At 43.8% G+C, this 26543-nt stretch overlaps 1 protein-coding gene across 2 annotated transcripts; it reads left to right on the forward strand.

The window, feature by feature from the left end:
* Nucleotides 1-878: 878 nt before the first annotated feature.
* Nucleotides 879-26543, forward strand: zranb1b (zinc finger, RAN-binding domain containing 1b). Of its 2 annotated transcripts, none has more exons than XM_084077339.1 (10): nucleotides 879-1167; nucleotides 4723-5765; nucleotides 13595-13782; nucleotides 15934-16087; nucleotides 17666-17737; nucleotides 19209-19407; nucleotides 20212-20327; nucleotides 21046-21171; nucleotides 22721-22950; nucleotides 25145-26543. In XM_084077339.1, the coding sequence occupies exons 2-10, from the start codon at nucleotides 4805-4807 to the stop codon at nucleotides 25361-25363; spliced, it is 2265 nt and encodes a 754-aa protein (XP_083933465.1). In that variant the 5' UTR covers nucleotides 879-1167; nucleotides 4723-4804; the 3' UTR covers nucleotides 25364-26543. The 2 variants fall into 2 exon arrangements, with proteins under 2 accessions (XP_083933465.1, XP_083933464.1); XM_084077338.1 differs by having other exon boundaries at nucleotides 880-1167; nucleotides 20212-20332; nucleotides 21042-21171.

The raw sequence follows: 26543 nt of genomic DNA on the forward strand, positions 1-26543 counted from the left end.
TAGAGTTTTAGATGGCATCCTCCGGGAGGATAGCGGGTCAGGCATTGCGATTGGCTTGGTGGTTGCCAGGCAACTGAGAATAAATTCATACACTACTTTGGGGAGCAGTGTCGTCTGCTAAAACTAGAGCGTCAATAAACTAGAGTTAATTTAAGGCTTTAATAACGTTATCTTCAGACAATTCTCTGAGGGAAAAATATCGTCTATCACATATTTAACGATGAATGGTCGGGAAAACAACACAGGCTACCTGACAACCAACTATCCAATCACTGCGCGACAATCAGCGTTGCCATGTCCGCTTATTGTAAGCGACTTTGGGCTTGTTTTTCCTGTAAAGTAGCTTGTAAATATTGGTCGTTGCTGTTTTTTGGGCTTGTTTCTAAAGTGCAGTTGATTAGTTGGGCTTACTTCCTACTGTTGTTAAACCAGTAGTTCTTGAACATTTTCATGTTAAGGATCCCCATATGCATATGTATTTGTTGACAGACCCCCATGCCCCATCTGAAAATATTTGGTGCCAGGGACCCACACATACAAGATGTTTGTTTACTTTTCTCTTTTTCCAAGATTTGGTTAGAACATAGCAGATCTACAAGCTCACCACGCGTCGCGCTGGCTATTTTCAAATAGTCAATGCACAGGTTTAAAGTATTCTGCTTCTTTTGGGCTTGTTTTCATATACCTGGCTGCTTATTTCCCTCGCAAAACCTGGCAACAATCCGTTCAGGCTATGGGATTTGGACTGTGTACAGACTGTAACTGGGCCCACGGACCTCCAGCCACTAGTGTCTGTGTGTTTTTTAACCAGCCTGCCCCCGTAGCCTCCCCTCCGCGACGCCATTAAAGACGGTCAGCCTTGGCGTTTGGGAAGAAACGGGGATTAAAAATGATTTAAAACGACAAAAACACACGGCAGAGGGACGGGTCGGGGTGGGGGGGAGGTCGTTACTACCGCTTTTATGGACCTCGAAGCCGTATCGTTCTGAACGGAGGGAGCCTCGTACGAACGTAAATATGTGGCTGTCGACCACATAAGAGCAGGCGGACTTCGGTTCGGGACTCATACGGTCGGAGTGGGACTGGACGGGAGCTGCTCTTGTTTGTTCTGGTTCGTACTTGAAAGCCAGGAGGATTGTAAACAAAAACACGGGAGAGGAATCAAGGGTAAGGCCGTGTTTTGTGTGTCTCACTCTCTGACCAGCCTGGTGAATCCATGCAGAGTTGTTGGAGGAGAGCTTCTTCTGACTGACAGGGTTGCCATGTGTGCTTATTATAAGCAACCTTGGGCTAGGCTTTCCTGTAAAGTTGTTTGTAAATATTGATGGTTGCGGGGTTTTTTTTTTGGGGGGGGGGGGGGGGGGGTTGTTTACAAAGTGTAAGTTGCTTATTTGGGCTGGTTTCCTAAATATTGTTTATACTCAAACAAGCCAAGGACCCCAAAATTAATATGTATTTATCTGCGGAGCGGACCCCCATCTTGAATGCCAGGGACCCCCATACAAGATTTGCGTTGTTAAAATGTTAAGAAGATAATCCACTTTTTTTTTTTAAATAGCAGATCTACAAGCTCACAACCGTGACGCGGTGTGAGCTTGTAGATTGGCTATTATCAAAAAGCCAATGTTTAAAGGGAGAAGAAGGGCTCGCTTCTTTTGGGCTTGTTTTCATAGACCTGGTTGCTTGTTTCTCTCACAACGCCTGGCAACACTGGCTCCTGAAGCGATTAACGTTACCGTCTAGAGAAAGTAACGTCAGATACTTAGCAACCAGCTGCCACCAGACTCTTCTTGCTGGCTTTGGCAATAGAACTGAATGTTGTCTAATCAGTGGATCTGTAATTGAACACATTGTATTAGTTAGTCACGATTATATTAACCTTATTATTACGGCCCGCAGAGCTTCAAAGGCCCGTTCACTGATTCAAATGTAAACAAATGGGACGGGTCGCCCCTCCACCAAAAATAAACACGAGCAGTGTGGAGACATGTTGTTATTCTCTCTCAAGGTGATTTGACTCGGCTCCAGTGGTGGAAGAAGTACTCAAGATATTTTACCTAAGTAAAAGTAGCAATACCACAATATAAAAATATCTGTTGCAAGTAAAAGGCCTGAAACAAGTATTAAAATGTTTGCCTTGTATGTATAAAATGGGGCTGAGGTCTATTATTATAATAATTTGTATCTGCAAAGTAACTAGTAACTAAAGTTTTCAAATAATTGTAGTGGAGTAAAAGTACAATATTTGCCTCTGAGATATAGTGGGGTAGAACTTAAGTAAAAGTATTGAAAATTGGAAATACGCCAGTAAAGTAAAAGAATACCTCAAAATTGTACTCGGTACAGTACTACTCGGTACAGTAGTAAATGTACTTAGTTACTATACACCACTGATCGGCTCCTAATAGAAGGACTTACAGCAGACTACAGCTAAATGGGTTTGTGTTTTGGGGACTTTGTTTACGTTGGCAGTGTTCTTAAATCTTGGAAGTACAACAGATCTATATATCTGTTGATTTATGATTGGGTAAGAAAGTTGACAATAGCACATTTTACATCTACCAATCAACCTCCTTTTAAGGCTATAATGTAAAAACAAAAAGAGGGAAAAAAGCGTATTGAGCCTTTAAGTTAATGTTATGTACACATATAAACGCAACAGCCTGCTACTTAAAATAATGACTACACCCCCTCAGTGAGAACTTGAAGCAGCAGGGAGTGTGATGTAAACACAGGTAATGTCTATTTTGTGGACAGTTGTTTTTGTGCTAGTCTGGAGTGTTGTCTTTCACCAATGTGTTGATTTTCACAGGGCACATCGATAACCTTAGAGCAGGGGTCTTCAACAGGGGGTCCGGGATCCCTAGGGGGTCCTCAGAGTTAATACAGGGGGGGGGCAATTTTGTTTTTGCGTGATATGATTTTTAACCACTTGAACCCTAGCACCCCCAAAAGAGCAGACCAAGTAAAACAAAAAAAAGTTTAATTTGAAACAGAATTTTGTACAATATAGCGAGGGGGTCCCTGCTTCATCTCTCTCTCTCAGCTTGGGGGCCCTTGGCCTGAAAAACGTTGAAGACCCCTGCCCTAGAGGTGTGGTGCAGTAACTCTGCCCCTCTCAAGTTGAGGTACTGAGCTATTCATTAACTATTTGCTAGATAATTATGTTAAGTGGTAACTTTAATGTCACTTCTATTCCCTTCTAAAGCCTGGTTTTGCCATTCTCCCCTCTCTTGACAAGCCTGCTGGCGTTTGCAATCTGCATTTTACTTAAATTAGGCTATCAAAGTGCTGTGGTTTGCAATTTAATTGAAGCTACCTACGTGATTGTTTGCTTTGAGATAAAGTAAACTAACGTCACCTTTCAGTATCTCAATATGTTGTTGTTGTTGTATATAAACTACTTTTGTTTTGAGTGTGTACTTTGGGGCGAGTTCAGTGTCAGTGCATCTGTCTTTAACAGTGGTGTAAAGTCATTTTGAGGTATTTTGACTCTACTGGAGTATTTCCAGTTTGAAATACTTTTACTTCTACTCTACTACATCTCAGAGGCAAATATTGTACTTTTACTCCACTACAATTATTTGAAAACTTTTAGTTACTTGTATATTTAGATTATTACTAAAAATCACACCCAGTGTGAAGAGAGTGGTGCCATTGAAAGTGTAACTGGTTGCATCCGCAACAATCAGCAACAATATGTTGTCACGTGAAGCTTGACCAATCAGCCGTGCTCAAACATACGGACGGACACACAGACAAAGTCAAATGTAGGAGTGGTTGGCACCACTCAAATATATACACTTTGTCCATTTGAAAATAGCCGATCTACAAGCTTGTAGATTTGCTATTTTCAAATGATTTTTAATACGTTTTAAAACTTGGGAAGTAGGACATTCTGCATAATGACTACTTTTACTTTTGGTACTTTAAGTATATTTTTATGCCAACAATACTATACGACATAAGTAAATGTCGATTACCAGACTTTTACTTTAACAGAGTATTTCTACATTTCAGTATTGATTTACCTAAGTAACAAATGTGAGTACTTCTTCCACCACACCACTGGTCTTTGCTAGTCACGAGTTATGAGTGTTGTATATCTGGTTTCATCTGTCCTTGTGTCTTGTTACCCAGCTTAGTGTGTAGGACACATTTGCACTGTATCTGTATGTGTTTAAAGCCATATCGGTTTAGGTGTTGAGACACAGTATCACGTTGCAGTTACGGCATCTTGGTCCTTCCACCTTGCTGCCTGAGACCCAGCTGTACATAGAAAGACACCCTTCCTTCCTTCCCACTGACTTTGATTTACTGTGTGCCACACAGATTAGGGCCAGTGTTCTAACGGCAGGATTTATACCAATGTGAGTGGCACATTAGGCAGCCTGTGTTTTCCCTCACTGAACGGACGAGACCACATTTGATACGGAATGACCCAGATCATACAGAATGACCCAGATGTTGAGCTAAATAGGCGCCAGGCGGTGGTAGCAAAGCCTCCATTATTTATTTATTATTTGTATCAAAGTTAACCAATGAAAACGTGAAAGATTGAGCACCCTTCTATTGTTTTACCCATTGTTCATTATATACGATTATTGCTTGCTTTTACAGAATGCTACATAAGCCTACATTTTGCACTACTGTATACACACCTTTTGTGTTCAACATGCAGACTTTTTGTAAACTGGCCTGTCTCTTGTTTCCCCATCCTAGAGTCCTGTTTGCCGTGTGGGTCCTTGAGAGTTGAACCACCCTCTGAGCATCGGCGAGCCTCCCACCCGGTGGCGGCACGACGATGACTGAGCTGGGTGTGAAGTGGCCCTGTGAGTACTGCACGTATGAGAACTGGCCCTCAGCCATTAAGTGCACCATGTGTCGCGCACAGAGGCCCACCAGGGGTGCAATCATCACCGAGGAACCCTTCAAGAGCAGCCCCGGCCTGGATGCCAGCCGGCACCAGTGGGACCCCGCCAGCCTCAGCCACAGCAACAGCCCGCCCCAGGGGGGCTCCAGTCTCCTCATCTGCCCAGACTCCAGCGCGCGGCCCCGTGTCCGCATCGCCGACGTCCCCGAGCCTACTAGCAAGTGGTCCTGCCACATGTGCACCTACCTGAACTGGCCCCGTGCCATCCGCTGCACCCAGTGCCTGTGCCAAAGGCAGCAGGGGCAGCAGCACCATGGGCAGCACCACCTGGGGCATCATGCCCAGCAGCCCCGGAGCCCCACAGAGTCGCCCCAGACCTCAGGCTCTGGATGCCGACCCGCTCCCCCGACCACCCCCACGGACCCCTGTGAGGAATATAATGACCGAAACAGGCTCAACACCCGCGCACAGCACTGGACCTGCACTGCCTGTACTTATGAAAACTGGCCCAAGGCACGCAAGTGCGTGGTGTGTGACCTCCCCAGGCCGAACAGCCTGCTGGCAGAGCCCATCAAACTAGCGTCGGAGCCTGAGAGCCAGCAGCCTCCCTCCATCCTCAATGAGCAGGACAGGGACAACCGTAGGGGCATTGTTGCCGTCACGGCGGGCATCGGTGTGGTCGGGGGAGTGGGGGGGTGCAGTGGAAGCCAGAGGAGGTCGCCACCGACCTCCAAGCGGGAGTCGGAGGTGAACATGGACTTTCAGAGGATCGAGCTGGCATCGGGGGCTGGCATCGGAAGCAGAGAGGAGCAGGAGGTGGACTTTAAAAAGCTGAAGCAGATCAAGAACAGGATGAGGCGGACTGACTGGCTGTTTCTCAACGCCTGCGCCGGTGAGTTATGGCAGTAAATATTAAGGCTCTGTCTCTTCGTCGTGTTTTATTAGACGTAGACGCGAGAAACAGGCGCAACCGTAAAGCATGACTTCTCCCAAATCTTTTGTGAAATTAATATTACGGCCCAAGCTTATATTACGGTTATTGGCTGCAATGCAATTTTGCGGCCTGGTCCATTTGTTTTGGATTTCTTCCTCTTACATTGATGGAAACCTTAATTCTTCCGCAGACAGTGAAAACCTCCTATGAGTCTGCATAGGCAGCAAGTGTCCGACCGCCTACTCTCTCTCTCTCTCACTCTCTCTCACTCTCTCTCACTCTCACTCACACTCACTCATTCACTCACTCACTCACTCACTCACTCACTCACTCACTCACTCACTCACTCACTCACTCACTCACTCACTCACTCACTCCACTCCAGACAGCGGGATAGATCGATAAGTACTGGTACCTGCTGCTAGAGATTGAAGCTCCCCTTCCTTTTTTCATATTCCTTAACTCACACATCCTATCATTGCATGAACTGTACAGCACACTGGGTTTATTCAGCACACCACCAGCCATCCCAGGCAGCTACCACCACCACCCACATGCTACATTTCTTTGACAGATACTCTATGCAATGCTACACCTAACAGCGCACACTAGACATCTCCCTACTTTTTCCCATCAATTCTTACGGATAACATCGGTGGTGCAGTGACAGAGAGTTGTTGCTCATAATACTTAAGCCTGCGATATGCTTAGTTGCGCTTGGGCGTCGCACAATGAAAGTAGCCAATCTACTACAAGCTCACCACGCATCCTGCATGAGCTGAAGCAGAGGAGTTGTTAGGTCAGAGAATGCTCTCTGACACAAAGTACAGCTCTACTCATCTGATTGCAAATAACCTAGCCTTGTTTGCCTCTTGCCCTTTAACCCATTCAATCCGGGAACGCATCAGTGTAATTTTAGATATTTCTTTAGCTATAACCATTATTTTATACTTTTGGCTATTCAAAAATAGCAGATATACAAGCTTGCTACGAGCTTGTAGATCTGCAATTTCTTTGAAAAATCTTTGAATATATATTGTTTTTTTTAACTCAAATCTTTGCTTCTGGGGATTATGCAGATGTCTTCTAAATCTTAACAGTTTTTTTTAAACTTATGTTGCTATAAATCAGTGGTTCACAAACCTTTTCATGTCAAGGACCACCCAAAATGATATGTATTTGGCCGCGGACCCCCATCTCAAAATATTTTGTTCCAGGGACCCCTCGCCAGAAGCAAAGATTTGAGTAAAAAAAGATATATATATATATTTTCAAAGATTTGTACACATTCTTTTCAAAAATAGCAGATCTACAAGCTCGTAGCGCGGCACTCGGTGCTGCGCCTTGAGCTGCTATTTTTGAATAGCCAAAGAAATCTAAAATGACACAGATGCGTTCCTGGCCTTAATGGATTAAGCAACCCAGACTGACCCTGTCCCAGCAGATACCAGAGAGAGCACTTAAGCTTAATGAATGGTTCTGCATCATTATATCGGAGCCTGGCTCCACACTGTTCAGTTAAGGGACTGGATCCTGAGAAAAATAATAAAGACGTTTTGCATTTGTAGATTAGCGATACTGTGCCTTTTTTACTACAGTAACCATGAAAAAAGGGAGAAGTCTTGGACCCTGTCTCTTAACTTACAGGAGTTGTTTATTTAATACAGAACAACGTTTCGGTCCAGCTGACTTTTATCAGGTATCTACTATAGCAACCAGATACCAAGCCCACATGAGTTGTTTGCTGCCGGTTTTGTTCATGTAAACAATTAGCCTGGTAATAAACTAGCATCGCCGCCATGCTCAGACGGCAACCTTTTTGCTTTCGTTCCAGCCATCCAATCGACGCTTACAACAGCACCGTTACAAAAACACTTACTGAACATCTGCAAGTGTCTGCTTGACAACCAAACTGTTACATTTGCATATTTCTCTCCAAGGACACGACACCCATTTTGTTTTCTTTTTGGTATAATCCAATAATTTGATAAAATCAGTTGAGCCTAGGGTGGCACAGTTTGGTAGTACTATAGTTAAGTTGAGCTATTAGGACACTAAATTGTCCTCTGTTGCCAGTGAGGTTTCCCCTGCTCTGACATGTGGGGGCACACACACACACACACACACACACACACACACACACACACACACACACACACACACACACACACACACACACACACACACACACACAAATAGGTTTGTAAACACTTAACGGTGGCTGAAGTGCCATCGTTTGTGACGAGCCTAGTTGGTATCCGTGGGACCTGCTGCACTAAAAATAACATGAGCGATGCTGCACAAGTCAAAAATAAACAAGTCTGCACATCAGCACTGACCTTCTCCCCTGCAGCATGCATGAGCATATCTCATTATATACTGTACGCTCAAGTTCAACTGGTGTCACTTAATGATATGCTGTTTTTAAGTTATTTGTCAGAATTTACTGTACTTGTTGAAGCCTTGAAGCACAAACTTCTTAGGTCTTTTGGACCTACAGTAATGACCCAATGCATGACATCACCACACAATGCACAGATTTTGCACAGATTTTATCATGCTATTATTCAATAGCATTGTGTTAGAGAACAGTTTTATGTCAGATTATGAGCCTTGTCAGGCCCTGATCATACCTGAAGGCTGAGGAGTTGCAACTTCAATTTGGTAAACCACAAGTGGCCTCCCTTTAAGCTGTCACCAGGGGCACATTGGTTCACGGATGGGACCCTGACTCTTTAACAGCCTACTTGCTTGTGCCAGTGTGGGTTTATTAGACCAATTTCTCATCTTTTACTAGAGGAAGGCTGTTTCATTGCCATGGTTTAGGCAGGCCCCAGGCGGCCACCTGGAGACGTGGGAGAGACGGAAGGGGGCTTGTTTACATTAGGTGTATGTGCTACTGCAGAATGAATTGGAATGAATGAAGTAAGCAAATAGTATTGCTGGATAAGAGTCAGCCAGAGAATTCCGGTGACCCAGTTTTCTGCCCACCCGAAAATAATTATCCAATAACAGAGACATTATTGAGTGAGTATTTAGTTGCTGCAGATTAACCTGTAAACCGTGGTCTGTGCAAAGCAACATATCCACATATAATTATCTATTACACACGTTGATGGAGATCCACCAAAAAAAGCATCCACACACGGGCTTTATTGCGCTTGCCAATCCTGGCCAAACAGGGATGTCTGGTCACCCTATATACAAAGTATTTCTATGAGAATATATGTGCTGACAAACGTTTCTTTCGCCCCAGAGTGGGGAAAGTTAACGTGCGCAGGCGGAGTGTCCGTGCGCGGCAAGTGAGAACGGCTGCATTCATTAACATGGAGCGGAAGAAAAGCAGCGTCTGTGCGCTTATGCTTGCATGTCCTGTGGGTTTAATGCGCTAGGAGAGAGAGAGAGGCAGGAAGGGTCGAGGCGCACTCACTCAGCTCTACTCTCCATTGGCATTGCGCCTTCCCTCTACTCTGAAGTGCTCCCCACTCAATGTCTCACTCTCCGCCACGCAGGTTGCCGTCATGCAGGTTGCCGTTGCTGTGCAGACACGGGCTGTGAGGTTGAGGAAGCGCCAAGCCTCACAACGTGGAGCCGTGTCAAAACAATCAGGAGCTCCAGTGATGAGATGTAGGCTGCGTCTCCCTCACTGGTCAGAAATGTGGTGTTACTGGCTCTTCTATATGGGGCCCTGGCCTGGTTGCCATCCCCCTCTCCCAAGCCGCCGCTCCCTATGAGCACATGTCCATGATTGCCCAACCCTCCATAGTTCTTCCAGGACCAGTGATTTGTGTTTCCTGTAAAAGGGGAGAACTCACTCAAATACAGCTCAGAGTGCCCCTAAAAGCCTCTACTGGCTCTTCATCAAGTGGACATTTATTCTGAATGGGGGGAAGGATGGGATTGGGTACAGGGAACAAACAAACTTTTTAGCTTGCCGACCAAAGTGGCTGATGGATTTAAAAGAGTGCCAGCAAGGCAGTTTTGTTTTACCGGCCAAACATTATAGATAGCTTTTAAGTATATTGCTGTGTTAATATTACTATATAATACTCTCAAATGTAATTTTCAATATCAAAGAACATGGAAAGAAGGAAAGAATATGTTTTCATACGTTTGAGTGGATTGAAGTCAGACCTGCAAACTCAGGTGGGCTGAAAAAGGCGACCAGTTTCAAATCAACCTCCTGTTGGGGCCTTGGTGGGATCCAGGGCATTGCTTGATGACCTACCCTGGTAAATGTATCGGCCTGTGAGACTAAACTGTTGAATGACAATATACAGTAGCAAACTGCAATTCAATCTACACACACACCTCAGCTGCTCAACCCAAAAATATGAAATTGTACCATACATTCAATGGCTGCTGTTGAAATGTTTGTGTTTCCATCTACTATTATATTTTTACACTTCTAGTCATAGATAACATTTTGTACCATGTGCTGATAAGAGCACCACAGTTACATAGAAATCTTTCTACCACCATATACCCTCTGGCATTTTGCCTTAAAATGCAAAATGACTATCTTTTTTCTGCACCAGTGCCATATGAGACACAATAATAATCATGAATGACACTGCATACATACATAATGGTCTGCAAGGCTAGAGCCTATACCTCCATGAATAGAGTATGATGGTGTGGCGTTTAAAAAAGGATCTACAAGCTAACAACACATCTTTATTCACGTTACTATGTGAAGCAGAAAGGAATCTGGTGGCAGTGTTTTTTTAAATATGAAATTAAATTGCAATTAAATTAAAATAAGGACCAAGTTTGATGAACAATATCGCATAGGCCTAACTGCTAGAGTAAGCATACAGGGTATCTTCAGGAACAACGAAATGCTAGACTGTTACAGGAAAACAGCAGCGCATTTAGCCCAAATCTGTTCACTCTAGCTGGTGTCTTTCAGTATGTGTCTGAGTGCTTGCAGGTTTTGTCTCTCATATTCCCATAACACCTTATTGAGTACAGTACTGGCTGCAGGGCCAACGGCGCGCCCACACTAATGGAGCGCTTTGTGTGATCCCCTCCCTGTCACGCTGTGCAGCAACTATGCTGTATATACTTACTGTACCCTGTTCCATCTCTCACTGAGCAGCCAGCTCCCCATGGCACACTTTGTCCTCTCACCATCTTCTCACCCTCTCTGGTTCTCTCAGTCACACACACACACACACACACACACACACACACACACACACACACACACACACACACACACACACACACACACACACACACACTGACCCTCTCTTTATCTGTGCCCCCCCCCCCCTCTCAGTTTATGTTGCTAAGCATTGTGTGTGGTCCTCTTGACTTATTGTGTAACGCACGAGAGAGCGGGAGAGACTGCTACACATGCATTTGCCAGTAGTAGTAATTCAAAGAGTAATTCCTGGAAGTTTACTTTAAGAGTAGATGTTGTTCTGTTGACACGTGAGTCGAACAGGTTCAACTTGAGGCTGATTTATTCTTAGCTGTGCACGGTATCGTGCAACTGTCACCCGAAAATAGCTGATGTACAAACACGTCATATGCGATGTGAGCTTGTGTGAGCTTGTAGATCTGTTATTTACGGTGTGCGACACTGCAACCGAGTATAAATTAGGCATTATGTTGAAGCGATACGTGCAGGTCATGTATGTTTGGTAGACAGAGGTGGTCAGGTCAGAACCTGGTAACTTGAACTCACCGTTGTGAACTTGTCTGGACCTAATGATTGTGAGTCTGTGGCGTATCTGGCTGTTCCCAGGGTCATGGTTCAATAAGCCAAGGTTATTCGGTCTGTCTGTGTTCAAGGGGAGGAGTTGGGCAACAGGCTGCCAAAGTGACACTTTATATTCACAAATGAGAAGCCTGAAGCAAAACAGAGTGAGGTGTGTGGCTGTGTGCATACAAGTGCATGTTTAGTCAGTGTATGTTTCTACTTTGTTGGTCAGTGGTGTGCCACAGTCTTGATTCACCTAAAATACTTAAATTAAGTCATCAGTTTTCTCATTTGAAAGCAAAAAACGAAATCTAATCATGTGGATCTCAGTATCCACTCGCTTAACCTGAACAGTGTGATGGAGCCAGGCTCCAATGTAAATGTCAGACTTCATGTGGCTAGCCTGAGACGGCAGTCATCTGTGATGTCAATGTCGTCTGTTTCAGCCTGATCACAGCCCTATTGCATTCCACTGAGATTCCACAAATTTAGCGAAGGTTAGTTAGTCACTTCTATATTTACTATAATTACTTCTGTGGCCTACTGGTAGTGTGCACAAGAATTCTGGTGCTGATTGGTCCAGCTGTTTGTGGGTTTACAGATGGACAGACCGACCCTCTAGACTCCTGCAGAGCCATGCCGTAAAAACAAAATTCTTAGCTTCCTGCAAATAATGTCTGTCTCGGCTCAAAAATCAAAAGCTGTTGACGATTACCAAGTGTTTCATTAATTGTGCTTTTGAATTCTTTTCCAAGAAGCGTCACCCATCATTTTTAATGCACCAAATGACTCGCTGTACTTCATTTCAAACGGATAATCTGTTTCCTCTGAATCATTGTTTTACAATGGGTTACAATACAGTTGTTGTAGCATACATTGGATTTATTCTGTTTACCCTAGTTACAATCAATAAGCCACACTTCATTAGTCTCAGCACACTGGGGAGGGGGGGGGGGGTCCTGTGGGTCAAATACCACTTGTATTGGACAACAACATTAAATAAATGCATTATAGATTAGATATGACCCCAACCTTAAGCGGTTAAGGCCACTGTGGAGATAAGACTTTCAAATCTAAATGTTGCCCAATCTTTGGCGCTGGGAGCCTGGGACACACAATGTCTTCTGGATGATGTTGGATTACTTTTGCGTTAACGACGATTAAAACCCTTTGCGAGGTATGACAATGTCCCCATTACAGCTCATTACGATTAAGTTTGGTAAACATAAAATCATGAGTGCAGCATACCCGAGTGGCCACCAGTGTTGAGGAGCTGTGCTGAGCTTCACCAAGGCATACTGGGATAGGCTAATTAATTTGCATCGATGTTCATGGTCTTTCTCCTTTCACCTACAAATCCCACGGCCCCGTACTGAAGGATAACCTCTCTGTCAGCCGTGTGACACTGTCACACCAAAAGTGGTGATCTATTGAATAGAATGATAACGCAATCAAGGCATCGGTCACCGATTTTTGTGTAACATCCGTGCAGGTCTCCGTTGACAGAGACGAGGCAAGCTCATCAGGAAACTATACGTCGGATGGATTTTCCTTTTCCTTTGTGGCAACAGAAGGAAGAGGGAAATATAGGCCTTAACAAAGTAACGCCATTATCTTGGAAAAGGTAACTAAGTAACAGAGTACTCTAATTGCAAAAGTAACGCGTAAGGTTACTCTGTTACAAATGATCCGATTACAGGAACAGCGTTACTTGTAGCGTAACCCACAACACTGGTTAAACGTTCCACATGTATGCTCCACTGTGATGCGTAACACAGTGATTAGACCTCAGTGGTTCTTGCTTGTAAATGGAATGACCAATGAAACTGAACAGTGTGATGAGTGGCAAGTAAAATTGTCCATTTCACGTTACGTAAGACAGAGGTATAGATTTGTCTGGTTGTTATACATTGAATGTCTGCGTTAATAAATATAAAAAGAGAGTGCGCAAATGTATCTGTGCCCAACAGTGACCTACTTTTGTGGTCACAGCATGACAGTGCAGTAATTATGTCCATGAAACCCTCTAGTTTAGATATGAAATCAGGAAAATAACCATATTTCTGTCCCGCTCTAGGTGTGGTGGAGGGTGACCTGGCAGCCGTGGAGGCCTACAAATCATCGGGGGGCGACATCGCACGGCAGTTGACGTCGGACGAGGTTCGCCTCCTGAACCGGCCGTCGGCGTTCGATGACGGCTTCACCCTGGTGCACCTCGCCATCCGCTTCCAGAGGCAGGACATGCTGGCTGTGTTGCTCACTGAGGTCAGATGTTAGGCAGGGCAGGAAAAAGAAACCGCGGCCGGCTGATGCATTCCAAAATTCACCAGCCGACTTGAACTAGAAACATGAAAAATAGAGCAGGGCCTCAGAATGATGGATGGTCTGCTGCTGGTTGGGTAGTAAACTTATCAACTACTGCACAATCTGCCACTGCTTCACAGCAGGCCTGATAAAGGGTACATAACTCGGATGCGCTTGAACACTGTTAATGTTAATTTCCCAGCCGGATTTCAAGCTTGCACTTTCACCCACCAGTCTGGAATTGGCTAGATCTCCGGATGAGTGATTCCTTCCTACTATGATCACACTTACGTAACGTTGCATTACAAGATGCACAGAGACTCTGCTTCAGGACACAGGCATGCGTCTCCAAGTGAAGCTGGAGTGTGATTGTTTTTTTGTTTTTTTCAGTTCCAAACTATACAGGCTGTTGTAATGAGGTGTGTTTACTACTTTTGAGCTGTAATTATGTTCTTTTTTTTAAAAGATGTTAGGTTTGATGTTTACCTGCTGTCCTAGTTGCCTTGTAGAACTTAATTGTTTTCTTGGCACTCTATTTATGACCATTGACCATGTAGGTGGTTGACTAGGCCCTAGGGTTCATGCCATTACTCTGTTCTTGTAATGCGCTCTGTATAAGAGCGTCTGCTAAATGCCTAAATTGTTCACTGTTCCACAGACGACAGTGTAGATTCGACTAGACCCACAAACTGTCACGGCTTACCACACAAACAACAAACCCACACTTTACCCTCACTTAACCTTCATTACTGGCCTTGGCAGTTTGAATTGGGGTATGATTCAAGACGCGTCTCCTGATCCCACCCAGAGTATGACTTAAGATCAAAATGGCCACCGTGTGAATATTAATGTGCTCCCTTTGTATGAGCTTTTAACCCATTAAGACCGGGAATGCATCAGTGTCATTTTCAGATTTTTTTTTTTGGCTATTCAAAAATAGCAGATATACAAGCTCACAGCGGCTCACCGAGTGCCGAGTATGAGCTTGTAGATCTGCTATTTTTGGAAAAAAGATTTGTGCAAATCTTTGAACATATATTTTTTTAAAGCGAACATTTGTAACTCAAATCTTTGATTCTGGGGATTCTACAAATGTCTTCTAAATCCTAACAGTTAAAAATGATATGTATTTGGCCGCAGACCCCATCTCAAAATATGTTGTTCCACGGACCCCCTAGAAGCAAAGATTTGAGTTATAAATGTTGGCTTTAAAAATATATATATATTCAAAGATTTGCACAAATCTTCACAATCTTCTAAAATAGCGGATCTACAAGCTCATAGCACGGCACTCGGTGCCGCACTATGAGCGTGCATATCTGCTGTTTTTAAATGGCCAAAGTATAAAATAATGCTTAAAGTGGTTACACAGATGCGTTCCTGGTTTTAATGGGTTAATGCTGTCATTTTCAAAAGTTACTGTTAAGTGTTGTGTCGAGCCTGCCAGCCGACTCTAAAGCGCGGCTGCGTGCTGAATGCATGCCTGTAAGTGGACCAGTGTGCAAGAGCGATGGCAGCTCTATTTGCCATCAGCACTATGATCCTAACGCTATGATCCCAGATTATCTGGAACTTGACCTTCTCTCAGTCCGATGCTCCCATTACCGTCTCTCTCTCTCTCCAAGCCAGGGATTGTGCTAGCAGCTAGAGCGTGTCCCCATATGAACCATTCAGACATGCCTGCTAAAATGCACACATGCCTTAGTCACGCATGAACACTCCAGAAACTTTATTTTCCTCTACCCGAACGTAATGCAGCCTAGCTTGCCGCTAATGGAAAGTTAGTTGTGCATTTAATAATGTCAGCTCTGACATAGCTTCCTAAATTGAATTGGGGAAACCAAAGGAAAATAAATACGCCTTTTCTTGTGTGAAGAGAGCAGATATGCAGCATCCATGGATTTCCTCTTAGCTACCTTGTTTACATATAGCCACTGAAATTCAAATGAGTAGCCATCGCCAGCCTAAACTCCACAGCATATAGCTGCTAGCAGGCTGAGTATTGCACTGCATGTAAAGAAGAATGACTGAATGCATTGGGGGAATAAGCCTCACTTATCGTTTGCCTGTCCTTTGACACCCGTCTCTCCCTCTCTCCCTCCCACCCCCCAGGTGTCCCAACAGGCAGCTAAGTGCATCCCAGCCATGGTGTGTCCCGAGTTGACAGAGCAAATCCGCCGCGAAGTGGCAGCCTCTTTGCACCAGCGCAAAGGAGACTTTACCTGCTATTTTCTGACAGACCTGGTCACCTTCACCCTACCTGCCGGTAGGTAGGCTGCCATAGCCAACTGTTCCATCGTGAATATACTAGCAGTGGGCTTTGTTGTTGGTACATCAATTGCCACTCCTACATTTTGTATCTTCTTGAAGTTTGAGGTGGGCTCACCTCTTTGAACTAGGCCAGAGAAAATGAGTCACTGGTTTTGAGTAGAGGGCACCAAGAATATAGAGAAAATGTCCTGAGATAGTGAGCAGGCTTTTTATGATTGTTGAAAGACATCCATTTTAATGCAATGAATAAGGTGATCACTTGAAAGTCCTCTGTTACCATTCTCAGCTGAAACAACAAGCAGGCTTTTATCCCACCCCAACAGGTTCACAGTGTTGGAGACATCCCTAAACTTAGTAGCCATATTTTACTATTTTTAAAAAACATTTTAGTTCAACTGACCCATCTACATCGACACGTTGTGAGATCAGCTATTTGAATTATTTAAAAATATTATTTTAAATAGTAGAAAATGGCAAAGAAGTTTAGGGATAAGGGTAAGGCGGCGCACAAGATATGGCTCTGAGTCTTGGAGTGATGGAGTACATGATTATAGCACTTGTACCGATAACATTTTGTTATGAATTCCCAAAGGTGTTATTGTAGTAGGATTCTCCATTTGTGTCAAAAGTACTTAGTTTAGGGCCTATTGTGTTTGCTGTGTGCAGCTGAAGAATGTAGACTACCCAGCCCCGGTGACCTGCCAAGTATGTGGCAGAATGCTTGTTTTGTTTACTTCTGGTTTATAAAATTGCTTGTCGTTGGGATGTTCCAGAGGCATAATGCTACAGTTGTCTGCTTCCAACTGCCTGAGCCTGGAGGCCACCGTTGGCTCCTTGACTGTGTATTGTTCTTGCATTCTGTGTATACCAGCCACCAACGTTGTGTGTCTGTTGCCCGTGGCAAAATTATTATTTCTTATTGCTTTTTTGTGGTGTTGCCCAAATTCTGTACAACATTTGAGAGTTTGAATGTTGTGCACAATTCTATTTCTGTTGAATTTCACTGAAGAATGGCTATTGTGGTTTATAGTCTGTTGCTGGTGGCTCAGCACTGCAGTTGTCAGGGACAATGCAGACCTTGGCTTTCGGCCACTATAGAAAGCCATTCTGTGTAGTTCCACAAACTCAATGCATTCATTTATTTTAGCTAAAGAATAAACTACTGTTGTCAAGGGCCCGAGCATGAAGAGAAAGCCAGCAACCATGGTGAAAAGTACAAAACAAAACAGGGAGTTGACATGGCTTTAGTTGCCAAGACAGAAGCAGTTTTAGCTAACATTTTCAGGTCCTTTAGATGGAGTAGAGTAAGGGCATGAGTGTGGTGTCTACAAATGGACTCACCCCAACCTTTTGTCAATAAAAGAGTGACCTTTTCTACATCTGGACACCTCTAGATCCTGAAGCTCCTTTTTCTGGGCCTCTCCAACCAAGGGGCTGCAGTGTTCCCCCCACTTTCTGTGTCATGCTTGCGCATATAATCTTAAGAGTCACTGAATGCAATGTCATTGCAATAAATGGTTTATCTTGACGAAAGTGTCTGACTGAACTGATATTGTGTGTGCTTTGTTTGCAGACATTGAGGACTTGCCCCCAACAGTTCAGGAGAAACTGTTTGATGAGGTGCTGGACCGAGATGTTCAGAAAGGTGAAATATTTACTTATGTAGTCTGTTTACTACAGAGTCACTAGTACTCACTACTGTAACAGCATTCTCCAATACAAATCAGTCATTGCAAGTCAAGAGTGAGAAACCAGATCCAGTGGTCGGGTTGTTTGGCAAACTAATGCTGCTGCCTCGTCCATATATACTATAATGGGAATGCTGCCGGATGCGGTGCAGTGTTGCATTACTCATTACATTTCCCATGGCCAGCACAGAGCCCTCCCTGCCTATATGCCTGCCTGCTTCTCAGTGTGCCAGTCCTTATCGTGCATGCCACTTGCATCTGTACTAATCAGGCTAATTGAGTTTGAAGGATTTCTCCAATCCCCTGCTGAATGATTGCGCTTCCTCCCACTCCAGCCTATACACAGAGACAGTGAGCAACACACGCACACACACGCACGCACGCACGCACGCACGCACGCACGCACGCACGCACGCACGCACGCACGCACGCACGCACGCACACACACACACACACACACACACACACACACACACACACACACACACACACACACACACACACACACACACACACACACACCCACCCACACACTTAAAGGGTCTACACCATGAATTTTAACTTTTTCTAAATTTTTGTGTGTTTTTGGTCTCCCCCACCTCTCTTCTGTTCCAACAAATACCCGACTTCGAGGATGCAGGCTTTCATAGGCTATCTGTGGTTTTCATGTAAATTGGTCTGAAAACAGTCCGTCAGATTTGTTCCCCCACCCTACGTCACGTCTGGGAACAATTCCTCCCGTTTTTCAGTTCTAACAAAAAAAAAAAAAAAAAAAAAAAAAAAAAAACACAGAACCAGGACATGACATGCATACAAACTGGCTCAATAGCGCCCCGTGCCAAACAGGACAATGTGGTATTGCAGGTGAAAGTGCTTTATAAGCCAGAGAGAAGTTAGTTGGAATGAGTATATCTGAGGCTTGATTTAGGCTCAAACCTTTTGAAAAACGTTTGAGGGACATAAACAATATGATATCAAATATTATTATTATTTTTTAAATTCATGGTGTAGCTCCTTTAAATGGCAGTATTTTTCCACCCAGCTCACATTTTCTCTCCTCCTAGGTGCACGTTTAGTAAGACCATCTGTTTAACGAGGCCAATGTTTTGCATCAGTCCAATATTCAGTCCAACTTATGGGCAAGAGTAGGGACAAAGAAAGACAGGTGGCCTTCATGTTTTTGACCAACTGTTATGAGTAAACTAGTTTGACAGTTATGAATACAATAGTTGACACACTGTCCTTACACCAATGTTTTCAAATGTCACCACCTCTCATACAACAAAAAACAAATCTGGTGGTGTGATCATCTTGTGTCTCCCTCCTCTCAGACAGGACACTGTGTTTTGTTGATGTCTCCTAGTTGTTATCACCTAAGCAGCGACTTAGGTGAACTCACTCAATCTGTTGCTCCCTGGGGTTTCTCAGAACTTGAAGAGGAGTCCCCCATAATCAACTGGTCCCTGGAGCTGGGAACCAGGTTAGATAGCCGCCTCTATGCCCTTTGGAACCGCACCGCAGGGGACTGCCTGCTGGACTCTGTACTGCAGGCCACCTGGGGCATCTACGACAAGGACTCAGTCCTCCGCAAGACTCTCCATGACAGCCTGCACGACTGTTCTCACTGGTGAGGCCTGGGGGTTTTAGGCCAGTAACACACTGGGAGACAAGAGACAACTGTGTAGTTATGAGATACGCTGTAATTGAATATAGCGGTAACCTCATACTGTAGAACATGCATTATGCAGTAGTGCTTCAGAAATTGATTATTGTCCAAGTACATTCACACATACATGGAAGATGATTTGTTATTTAGCTTTCTCTGTTCACAAAACATCACAGTCACAGAGGTGTCGAACGAAGAGTGAGCAGATGCAGGTGCAGCTTCTCTCAAGGACACCGTGACACATTACCGTAATTGAACCTGTGACCTTCTGGTTTCCGCATACTCTAATTACTAGATCACCCCTTTAATCTCAGATTTCAGAAACTTGAATGTCAGTCTCACACTCTAGTCATAATGGAGTTGCATTGTAGTTGCGGTTACATAGGGGCTAATGTCCTGGAAGTTGAGATTTAGTGCTGAAATCTAAGGTTGGAATTGCAGGCTTACTTGGAGAATTAGACTAGAGCATTAGGCCAGTTTGAGAAGACAGGATTCCCGGGGGATTTATGCAAACTCCCTCTCTGGTTTGAAGTTGGAAGCATCAGAGCAACACAACCACCCAGATACAGATTACATAAGAAAAGGCCTAGTGTGACTCAAGTCTACAGTAGTGCTGACAGATTGATGTTGTTCACTAAGAAAATTACTGTTTAGGTTTTTGTGGGGCATTAACCATGATTCACCCTAATACCTAGTCCCGTTCTCAGGGAGGTCGAACAATGTCACTGACTAACTGAAGTTTTCCTGTTGCTGTCTGGTCTGCAGGTTCTATACGCGCTGGAAGGAGTGGGAGTCGTGGTATTCACAGAGTTTTGGTCTGCACTTTTCGCTGAGAGAGGAGCAATGGCAAGAAGACTGGGCATTCATCCTCTCACTGGCAAGTCAGGTATGTACACAATGCTGCTGTGTCACTGCAGACACTAGGCCTGCTAGTATCTTAGCTAAAATTGGTGAAGCACAGGGGCAGCAGTGGATCAGGGGTTAGTGTGTCGCCTGTGAATTGGAAGGTTCCTGGTTTGATCCAGACTCCTGGCTTTGTGTCGAAGTGTCCTTGAGCAAGGCACTTTGAACCCCTAACCGTTGCAGTTGAGCAGGTTGGTGCCTTGCATAGTTGTCTCTGCTGTCGGTGTGTGAATGAGTGAGTGAATGGAAAGCACATTATGTGAAGCACTTTGGATAAAAGGTGCTATAGAAATTGCAGACCTGCAGGTGCTATAGAAATGTATGTGCAAATGCACTTGACCAATGAATGCATGAATTATGCAACTTGCTGCTCTTGATGCAAGAAAACCAGTAAACCCCCTTGAAAGTCTATCCTGTCTGCCATCAGTGCCTCACTGCAGTTCAGCAGTCTCTTATCAGTCTTCAACAGGTGCTGGTGACATAGAACACACATGTTAAACGTTGGACTGTTTTATTATGTAGGGTTTATGAAACTACGGTACTATGTTGTTATTAACAATTTGGTTTAAAACAATTCTGGGGTTCTTCTTCGCATAGGGAATCCATTTTTGTCTTGTAGTTTTTCTTCGTACAGGGTTACTAAATGTGCCTCTTCTTTCTTCCTTCCTGTGTCGTTTCTTCTCTCCTTGCAGCCAGGGGCCAGCTTGGAACAGACCCACATTTTTGTTCTTGCACACATACTTCGTAGGCCAATCATCGTGTACGGAGTGAAGTATTACAAAAGTTTCCGTGGCGAAACACTCGGGTACACACGTTTTCAAGGTGAGCATCTTTTGTTTTGTACCGGTCTGGTTTGTTTTGCCCTGGGATTGTATTTGATCGTATGGATTTTGTTATGATCAGTTTTGTGGATAACTGGTGGTGGTCATTTTTTTTTATACTCCGGCACGTAATGCGATTTACGCAGAAGAAAGAGCAGTGGCTTTTTTGTGCAGCCCGTCCACTCCAGTGTGCCTATAAATGTTTCACTCGCATTATGAGAAACGGCACAATCCTGCATGTGTCTGCATAGCTGACATAGCTGGCATACTTTGTAGCCCTCATTCTTACTAGAACCAATCTGGCAGTAATCATATCATAACGCAGCCCAGTGACTTTCATTGAAGGGTGTTTTTAGTATTAAATGAGCGATACTTGTTTTAAAGGTAATTGAGCCCACAGCAGTCCAAAGGCGAATACTGTTTAACCCATTAAGACCTGGAACGCATCTGTGTCACTTTAGATTTCTTTGGCTATTCAAAAATAGCAGATATACAAGCTCATAGCGCGGCACCGAGTGCCGCGCTATGAGCTTGTAGATCTGCTATTTTTGAAACATCTTGGATTTTTGTTAGGATTTTGTTTGGATTTTGATTTTTTTTAAAGAATCGCCTCAGGTCTTAATGGGTTAAAAAAAAAGACCCTGCTGGGTTTTATGTAGGACTGTACTTTTCATGTGTATCGCAATGCGGGAAAAACATTTTCCAGCACATGCATGCACTCACGTCTGAGCATATTTAAACCATCACAACCAGTCTAGAACCAGCCAATCCAGTGAGTAGAGGGAAGGTTCCACCTCCATGCCCGGTAGTAAAAACAGTCTGGCTTTAATTTTCCTGCAGAACGAGGCTGTGTGGGGGGATGATGAAAGCTCTCAGTAAGGGCCGGCTGCTGGTGGTAATGCCTGCCTAATGGAAGAATGATTTGCTATTTGTGCTGTCAGGGGCTGGAGTGAGAGACAGGACACACACGCACACGCACGCGCACACGCACACGCACACACACACACGCATGCACACACAGTATATATATGTATGTATATTTATGTGTGTATATATTTGTGTGTGTATGTATATGTGTATATATATATATACACATACACACATGCATATACACAAAGTATATAGGCGCCTATGGATGGGAGAGGCCCTTCGTTTTTAAAATGGCCGGCAGGTGAACCCAGTAAAAAGTAAAAACACAATGGCAGACTGTTCAGAGACAGACGGGAGAAAAAAAGACAGCCCAGCTGTGGTTTCAATTACAATGGTAGTCATGAGGTGAAGCACCACATTCACCAGAGATTGCTTAGTGAATTATTGAAGTCAAAGCAACCGGGGGACGCTATACGGTCTTACATTGTGTTCTACAAATTGTTTGAACGGCCGGTCTCGTTCCAGAGAGTTGCTCTGATGTTTCATTCATTCTCTCCTTTCTCCCTCTTTTCATCCGTCAATCCTTTCTCCCCACACAATTTTCACCTTCCTCTTCCCACACCCTCGACATCTTCCCCACCTTGTTCCTTACGTCCTCCTGTCTTTCCTCTGTGCTACAGGTGTGTACTTGCCCCTGCTGTGGGAGCAGAGTTTCTGCTGGAAGAGCCCCATCGCCCTGGGCTACACGCGGGGCCACTTCTCAGCGCTGGTGGCCATGGAGAACGACGGCTTCGACAATCGCGGCGCGGGCGCCAACCTCAACACGGACGACGATGTCACCGTCACATTCCTGCCGCTGGTCGATAGTGAGAGGAAGCTGCTCCACATCCACTTCCTGTCAGCACAGGAAGTAAGGACACCCTCCTGCTGTGTATTGACCCCTAACCCTAACCCTAACCCATTTTTTTGCATGCGTTTGTCTGTTGTGATTCATTAGATAAAGCGTTAACTTTGAATTCAGTTTATTGTCCTTGGGAGACAAACTGCCAAGTTGATGATATTTTAGTGACTCAGAATGAGTTTGTCAGAATGCCAGAATGAAAGGTACTTGTTTATGAATTATGACATTAAAGGTCGCATATTTTAGATCTTTTAGCATTTTTGGATCATTCCTCCACTTTTCTTATGTGCCTCTTTCTTCTTTTCTAACTCATGGGCTGTTTTTAATTGTAAGCACTAATAGTCATTAATCTCCTCTCGTGGGTGTGTGTGAGTCAGTCCACAGCTAATCCTGCATACTACTAGGGCAATCGGCATCAAATTTCTTTTGCACGCTGTCAGCAAGCCAAGGACCTAATAATCACAGAACAATAATCACGGTAATAATCACAGAACAATCATCCCTCCAGGTTAAGGGATATGCGGGCACAAGTCCACGTTAGATGAACACCAAAAAATACATTCTTCAACATTACAAGCCATTACTTTTTCATTGACTGTCAACTGTATAGTCGTAATGACATAATTAACACCTGGTAATCCAGACTCTTACATTTCAAATCACAACTATTGATTGACTGGTGTCAAAACATAATTGACACATGGCATTAATACTCATACTTTGCACATTGCAGAGACATTTGAAGGACAGCAATCTGACAGAATTTTGGAGAGCAGTAGTACAATACATGTGTATGAGAGAATGGGAGGAAGACAGTAGGGCGGTAATCACATGCTGCACTGCCATTTCATGGCTCTAGGTAGTAATTTCACTGCATACAACCCTAGTAGTATTAGTAGGGCATGCCTCCCGGTGAAAATTTGCGCTCAAACTGACTGCACCTTTCCAGTTAATTGCCATGACTGGCTAAATGTGAGAAAACCTGGAAAATTTGGTTATTCCACACCCCCCATCTAAAATCTACAAAATGACACTAAACCCTCCAAACTCATTCAGTAGCTAATGTTAGCTAGATAGCTTTGTATCTTACACACACCTGTTGGCATCAAAAACAATGCTATCTCTGTGTACACGAGCGAGCGCGCACACACACACACACACACACACACACACACACACACACACACACACACACACACACACACACACACACACACACACACACACACACACACACCTCTTGTGCCATACGCTGTATAGCCAAAAAAAAAAAAAACATTTCCCTAACATTAATCAAATGAATCAAACATTAGTCAAATAATTACGCTGTGTAACGGTTACTTGGTGAGTCCATGCTCGCAGGAGAGTCCCAGAACATTGGTATGGATTAGTTTTGACATGACTCCAGAATTGTATAGTCCCTGTTTTTTTACCCCCACTGGTGTAAAATGTGGACATAAGCCTGATTTATACTTGGTGGTGGCGTGCCAACAGTGAGCACCAGAAATAGTTGAGCTGCTACAAGCTCATATTGAAATGCAATGTTGTGAGATTGTAGATCAGCTATTTTCACAAGCAACTAAGTCTAAATCGGGCTTTAGTTGAGGATGAGGAAAATGACTCCATCACACTTTTCTTTTGAGAGGCTGTGCAGTGACTGCCTGGCAGTCTGGCTGCCAGAAACACATTTTATGCAACTCCAATCTGTTTATTTTCTTGTGCACACCCAGAATACAGCATACATAATTAATATAATAATACAGTAACATTGCAGACAGTATAATTCTTGCACTTTCTCAACTGTGTGAACTTGCTCCAATTTCAGCTTCTACTTCTATTGAGTTGAAAATTGCACTTGTGTGGCTGTGACCACAGTTCCCCATTAACCCATTAATCACAAAAACAAACATGAGGTATTAGTAATAAGGTGCATGAGCATAGCAGCTGGTATATACTGTTCATAATATAGACATTAAGGTGCTAGAAGAATGTGTAAGGCCTGATTTATACTTTGTTGCGCGTCAGTGTCAGCCACTGAAAATGTAAGATCTACATTCTACAAGCTCTCATCGCATCGCACAACGCATTGTGAGCTTGTAAATTGGCTGTTTGAACTAGGTATGAATCAGGTGTAACGAGATCTAACAAGCTGCCTCATAAGTTTGGTTAATTATTTTCTCTCTCCATCACCTCCCTCCTGCAGATGGGTAATGAGGAGCAGCAGGAGAAGTTGCTGAGGGAGTGGTTAGACTGCTGCGTAACGGAGGGCGGAGTTTTGGTGGCGCTCCAGAAGAGCTCGCGGCGCCGGAACCACCCTCTGGTCACGCAGATGGTAGAGAAGTGGTTGGATGGCTACCGCCAGATCCGCCCTTGCGCCTCCCTCTCCGATGGCGAGGAAGAAGAGGAGGATGATGATGAGTGACAAACCTATACCCCCCCCCCCCCCAGTCCTCGCTAAGGGGTGGCGGGGCAGGACTCTCCCCTCCCCCTCTCCCTCAGTAACTTTTTTCCTCCTGTTTGATTTGTTTTCATGTTTTTTGTTTCATCTTTCCTGATACGGACAAACTGTGAAAGCCTTCGGGAGAGGCCAGGGAACCACAAGCCCCCCCCCCCCCCCCCCCCCCAACCACCATCGAACTTCTTGCAGAAGATGTCACCGTTGGAGCGTGCGCACACACACGTGAGATACACTTATAAACACATGTACAAAACACTTTGTTCAACACACACATCAACGGACACTTGACAAACCTGACACTGACACACACAAATAAACTCCACTGCTGCAAAAAAATAAAAAAGAGAGCGAGAGAGAGATAGACCTGGAGATGACGGAAAATAAAGGATCCTAGTTTACGAATGCTAATGATCTTTATCAAGTTTTTTTTTCAGGTGTAAAAAAAATGACATAAATAATCTTTATCCATAAATGTAAATGCATGTGATTGTTTAAGAAAGAAAGAAAAAAATCAGTATAATGAGATATACCAGCATCAACTCAAATCAAGTTTATATCAGTTTATTATGGGCACTGACAAAAAGCACACTTCCAAATTATTGTCCTTTTGGATGTTTTTTTTTTTTCAGTCGTAAAAGAGTTGGCTTGTTATTGTTTTTGTTATTTCTTGGCAGAGATAAAGCCGATATATATTTTGCGTCAGGAGACCCTTTCAGAACAGAGAGATTGTGTAATAATAATTATGACAAATTCTTATTACGAAGCACTGCACATTTATAAAAAAGAAAATCAACAAAAAAAATAATTTATATATAAATATAACTGCTTGAATAAAGGTCATATATGAAGCTCTTGAAAAGACAGTTCGTCCCTTTTCAAGTCCAAGCCACAGTCACTAATGCTTAATTTATACACCATCGTAAGACAAAGTATAAATCAGGCTTAAGGTTTAGCATTACAGACCATGGTGGAACTTGAGTTTACCTTTTTTTTCCCAGACTGGTTGAATTGCAAACATATATATATGTTTGTGTGTTTTTATTTTTCTTCTCCAAACTTATTCTACATATTTATTGTTTGGGATCTTATTGGAGCTAATACGAGCTTTGAGATTCTGCATAATTATAAAAACAAAACAAATCTT

The sequence above is a fragment of the Gymnoscopelus microlampas genome (genome assembly GCF_963454915.1).
Source record: "Gymnoscopelus microlampas genome assembly, chromosome: 13".
NCBI classification, from domain to species: Eukaryota; Metazoa; Chordata; class Actinopteri; order Myctophiformes; family Myctophidae; genus Gymnoscopelus; species Gymnoscopelus microlampas.